Here is a 5738-nt window from a genome sequence, read left to right as displayed (position 1 = left end):
TTGCAGAAGATGACAAGTGAAGCTTGATACGAAGAAGAACTCGAAACTCGAATTCTTTAAGGTTGAACAAGAGAGGTTAAGTAAATTTTTTTCTTTCTTTGTTTTGTTCGATTGAAAACATTTTCTGAAGGTTTTACATCCTGTAAAGAGAGAGAAGAAATTAACATGGATATACATATATTGATATATTTTTGTAGAGATATAAAGAGAGAGAAAGAGGCATAAATACACATGTCTAAATCATAGGGGTATTTTGGTCTGAAAATGAATCATACAGTTTCACAAAAGTTCATTTTCTAGATTTGCAAATTACATTGTTTCCCTTGTATATGGAGTGCAATTTCTCATTATAAAAACTATAAAGGATTATGAATTGGTATCTGGTCAAAAGATTAATTTCTCAAAATCTTATTTACAATTGAGACATAAAATTAATTTTCAATAAAAGAAGAAATAAAATATATTTTAGGTATTCACACAATATGTGGAATGGGCTTTTATCTGAAAATCGTAAAGAGACTCATAGGTACAAAGATAGATTTTTAGCTTATTTGAGAAAATATTTTACAATCAGATGAAAGAATGAACTTGAAATTTATATCAAAAGGGAGAAATGAGGTATTAATTAAGTTGGCTCCAACCGGGGTTACCCATTCAATAACATCGTGGTTTTGGTTTCCCAAACCTGGGACTACCAAGCTAACAAAATATAGTAGCACACTTTGTGGAGCTCTGTTCAAAAATACGGAGGTATGAATTGGATGGTTTGAGATCAGTTATCTCTCATAAATGGTGAACTTCTGTAAGTTCAAGAAAAGGTACTTGTTCATTGTTGAAGCAGAGGGAATACTATACATGCGGAATATGTCAGGAACCACTGGGACATAAGCTCTGGCAGCATAGAAGAGGGCCATACTGTCCCTGATGACTATATGTTGATCACATAGAGTTATGCAGGTACCAAACGCAAGGTTGCTGTTGATCCGGGCTTTCTTATTTCAGGCAGGAAAAAAACCAAGGTCTCAAATGCAAATATCATAACTTCTCAGCAATTTCCGAAGTGCCAGGCCAAAGTGTTGTTTAATCTAAACTCCAAAGTGTTCCCTTCTGATAAATTTTCTATGCCAGAAGTCAGTCCTTCACTCCTTCCGATGTCATATGAACCCTCCTATCTACCTCTAGGGTGATCTTCTCAGGGTAGGATATACTTCATATAGTTTCATTACTTTTTTGGATTACATCGGATGCTAAAATTGATTTGTCTTTCGTTGCAGGTGATTTCTCAGTTGTACTATCTTGGGGGCAAGTACAAAGGAGATCTCTTCTGCCACTCAGGAGGAGACAGAGGCTTTGTCTTGACTGTTGATGGAGGGAAGGATAGATGTATCATCAAGGAGAAAGAGATCAAAATTCTCAAACTGAATGTGAAGACCTTGGACAAAGCAGGAATATCGACAGCATCATAAAATACCAACATGTTCATTGAGAGAGAAAAAAAATTGAAGAAGAGTGTTTGTCACTAGTTTTGTTGTTTCTAATTGCTGATAAGTATTGATAGATTTTTTTTGGTAGGTTGCAGGAGACATGAGTCTCCTACTCTTTATTTACAACAAAAACAAAAGGTACAGGCAAACTTGCCGAGGTCTAGAAACCCCCTGAATATCCTCCAAAGAGATAGCACCAACACTATCAGACACAACCTCAAAACATGCAAACCCAATGATAAAGAAGAAGCATAGTTAGCTAATCCATCTGCTAGACGATTAGCCTCCCTATACACATGCGACACCTTGACTAACCAGTCTCTTGATATGAAGCCATAGCACAAACGTACTAGGAATGACAGGGGATGAGAGTCGTTAATCCCTGTATGAAGAAAGCCCACCACACTCTCTGAGTCCATTTCCAGCTCTAACTGACGATATCCCCGGTCCCATGCTATACATAGACCGTAATATACTCCCCACAATTCTGCCAAAGGTGCTGAACAGATTCCAATATTAAAAGCAAAACCTCCCTGCCACACACCATACTCATCTCGCATAACACCCCCCGCAGTAGCAAGACCCTGATTACCTTTTGATGCTCCATCTGTATTTTAGTTTTATCCATCCATGCGCTGGTCTCCGCCATGATATCTGCATCCCCACACGTTCCCGAACTCGACTGCAATCACTAAGTTTGTCATGCGCTGCTAGCACTTCATGAGCTTTTTCTTTAAGAAACTTCACTCTGTCTCGACACTTTCCTTCGTCTCCAAAAACATAACCACATCTCCATTTCGAACACCACCAAGCCGTTAGAGCAAAAGTCATGGGCCATAGATTTCCAAGCTCTGCTTCTCTCTTCGCAAGGTTCTCAAAAGCCATGGTAAAGAGTGGAAGCTGAAAGAAACGTTGTTGTCTACTCGGGGGGAGAAGTCGCGTCCACAACTCCGCAGCTGCTGGACAGTCCCGAAGCACATGAAGAATAGTTTCGTCTCCTCCCTTACACAAAGGACACTCACTGGTCTCACTCAAATGTCTGCGTTTACGTTCCACATTAGTCATGATCACCTGATGCGTTACCAACCATAGGAAAACACAGACCCGTTCTGGGGTCATCACACTCCACACCCGCTGATATAAAGCCTCCATGTTTGGCCGTGGCACCATGTTGCTTGTCAAGAAAGCATAGGCTGAGTTCACCGTGAACACACCATCTTTACTCTCTCCACACGACATTCTATCTCTGGCACCAGTTACTTCATCAATCACCACAGATGCCAATCTCAGACGATTGGACATCGACATATACGGTGCAATCTCTTCCTGTACCCAACCAGTTCCAGTTTTCCATACCTCCCGAACACGTACCTCCAATCTTTCTTCCAGAATATCCACCATACTCAACATAGCCAAAGGTTCATTAACCAGCCAATTATCTTTCCAGAACCGGATGCGGCAACCATCACCAAGAACCCAAGCCATTCCCGGAACAACCACCTCTCATAATCCCATCACTAGGCTCCTCCATGTCGACGACCACGTTCCCTTTTTTTCCAACCACGATGCGTCCTCTACTTATCCCACTCGAAACTTCTTCCTCAGTATATTGACCCAGAGTCCATCTTGCGTGTTTAACAACCTCCAACCCAACTTAGCTAATAAAGCAATATTCATCTCTCTAGCTAAGCGTATCCCAAGTCCACCTTCACTCTTTGGTTTACATATCTTCTCCCAAGAAAGCAGATGTTGTTTTCTATTTCCTCGTGGCTACCCCAAAAGCTACCCCAAAAAAGACCGAGCAATTTTGTCTAACTGGTCCAGAGTTGATACCGGAAGAGCTATGGTACTCATGGTATGTACTGGAATAGACGCAAGAACATACTTAGTCAGTGTAATCCTCCCTGCCAGGCTTAAGAACCTCCTCTTCCAACCAGCTAGTTTAGATGACACCTTTACAATAACTTCTCCAAACGTCTCCTTATTAATTCTTTTTTGCAACACAGGCATACCCAAATATTTTCCAACTCTTTTGTTCCCTTAATTCCACTCTCACTGCTTATTAAACTCGCTAAATCCCGGTGCACATTCTCAGAGAAGAAGATTAGAGATTTTTCTAGACTTACTTTCTGCCCAGATGCTCCGCAGAATTTCTCCAACACTCTGCGAATCACTCGAATCTGCAAGACTGACGCGCCCGCAAACAAGATCAGGTCATCCGCAAAGCAAACATGTGACAAAGATGGCCCTCCCCGTGATAGCTTTATTGGCTTCCACTCCTTCTCAGCAATATGGCATAAACGCTCCATACATAGAACAAATAGATATGGAGACAGAGGGTCTCCCTGCCGAAGTCCACGCTGAGGCATAAACACTTCTGTCCTCTCCCCTTTCCACAGTAAACTCATTTCTGGATTCATCACGCATTGCATAATCCATTGGATCCATATCTCTGGTAACTTTGCTGCTTGGAGAATATCTTCCAAGAAATTCCATCAGATTCGATCATAAGCTTTTTCAAGGTCTAATTTAAGCAACATCCAGCCTCTACGTCCCTTTCTTCCTCCTCATCGAGTGAACTGCTTCCTGGACCACTACAATGTTGTCCGTACTAAGCCTGCCTGGGATGAAACTCGCTTGTGCCGGACCAATAAGAAGGCATAAGCTTTAATTTAATCTCAGCACCATCGCTTTTGTTATTGTCTTGAACAAGACATTGCATAAGCTTATGGGGCAAAATTGCATTATTCTTTCGGGCTTGAGGACTTTCGGTATGAGAACCAACATTGGATCATTCATCCCTTTGGTAAGTATTCCTGATTCAAATAACCCCACACACACCCTCGTGACCGACTCCCCCACTACTTCCCACGAGTCCTGGTAGAAGACAGGTTGAAAACCATCCGGTCCTGGGGCCTTGAACTTACCCATAGATCGAACCGAAGTCTCCATATCCTCAGAGCAAACGGTTTGTTTAAAATCTCCTTCTCATCTCTCGTGAAAGCAGTAAAGCCCTGCTGCGGAAGTTTCTCTGTGTTCATATTGAGATCCTCCGTTGAATACAATCTTCTATAATAAGCTATTGCTAGCTTTTCCAATTCTTCTGACTGATCTATCCAACGACCATCTTCATCCTTCAGCATCTCAATTTTATTTCTCTTACTTCGAACAATTGTACTCGTATGGTAGTAGTTTGTATTCCTATCACCAAGCACTACCCATTTCTCACATGATTTCTGATACCATAGAACCTCCTCCTGTTCCAAAACAACATCAAATTCTTTCTGTAAAGCCGCTTCCCTCCCCAACAAGGCATCTGTCGGGTTTCTCTCAGCTCCTCTTGAATTCCCTTAATATCATTCATTAACTTTTCTTTCCGTTGTTTCAGATCTCCAAATACCTCTTTGTTCCACTTTTTAAGCTTCACTTTCAACAACGCAAGAGCCTCAGGAGTACGCATTTCCCGGTTCCAAGATGCCGAGAGTAGGTCTTTGAAACCTTCATGTTTAAGCCATGCCGCTTCAAAACGAAAAGGTCTCCTCTTAGGATTACCTCTCCTTTCAGTTCTAGCTGCACATAAATTGGTGTGTGGTCTGACGCTAAACGGAAGATGCGAGACCACCGCCTCCTGCCACCTTACCCGTGTCTGGGCACTACACAAGACCCTGTCCAACCTTCTAGCAACAAAAATCCGAGTATATTTACCTCTTCTCCATGTGAATGTGCTTCCTCTTAAACCCATATCAACCAACGCAAGTTCATTTATCCACTCACCGAACGCCAAGGAGTCTGGTGAAAGTCTACCATTGCCTCCTGACCTCTCATCCAACCTCAAGATAGTATTAAAATCTCCTCCTATCAATACCGGCTCAGCGATATTTTCGATCACCCGCTTCAACTGTCCCCACAACCCACTTCGACGACTGACTGTAGGCGCAGCATAGACCGCAATAAGGTGAATAACTTCCATTCCAATTTCCACCCGTGCATGGACAAACTGTTCTGACGATTCCACAACCGTTAGGACACCATCATTATTCCTCCACAATAGCTAAATGCCGCCACTCTGTCCAACGGCATCCACCCGAAAAGAATTATCAAAACCTAAGCTCTGATAGATCTTCATCGCTTTATCCCCTCCCGCATGGGTCTCGAATAGCGCAAGAAAGTCTGTGTCGAACTTCTTCAAAATATATCGCATAGAACAACTGAAATTGGGTTTATTTGCCCCCCGGCAATTCCAGAATATGCAAA

At 42.2% G+C, this 5738-nt stretch overlaps 1 protein-coding gene across 1 annotated transcript; it reads right to left on the bottom strand.

Moving 5' to 3' along the window:
* Positions 1 to 4345: 4345 nt before the first annotated feature.
* LOC125600751 lies at positions 4346 to 5454 on the bottom strand. Its single transcript, XM_048773333.1, has 2 exons — positions 4885 to 5454; positions 4346 to 4741 (listed from the first exon to the last, which is right to left on the bottom strand). The coding sequence occupies exons 1-2, from the start codon at positions 5452 to 5454 to the stop codon at positions 4346 to 4348; spliced, it is 966 nt and encodes a 321-aa protein (XP_048629290.1).
* Between the last annotated feature and the right edge of the window lie 284 nt (positions 5455 to 5738).

The sequence above is a fragment of the Brassica napus genome, unplaced genomic scaffold (assembly GCF_020379485.1).
Source record: "Brassica napus cultivar Da-Ae unplaced genomic scaffold, Da-Ae ScsIHWf_2384;HRSCAF=3082, whole genome shotgun sequence".
In the NCBI taxonomy this organism is placed as follows: Eukaryota; Viridiplantae; Streptophyta; class Magnoliopsida; order Brassicales; family Brassicaceae; genus Brassica; species Brassica napus.
Note: the sequence above shows the minus strand (reverse complement) of the source record. Positions and strands in the feature narration are given on the sequence as shown.

Excerpts from the sequence above, each read along its gene's own strand:
- LOC125600751 (XM_048773333.1), bottom strand. The coding sequence starts at position 5,454 with ATGGAAGTTATTCACCTTATTGCGGTCTATGCTGCGCCTACAGTCAGT. Across the intron at positions 4,742-4,884 it reads TTAAAAAGTGGAACAAAGAG|GAGGAGGTTCTATGGTATCA; the intron begins GTATTTGGAGAT and ends GTTTTGGAACAG.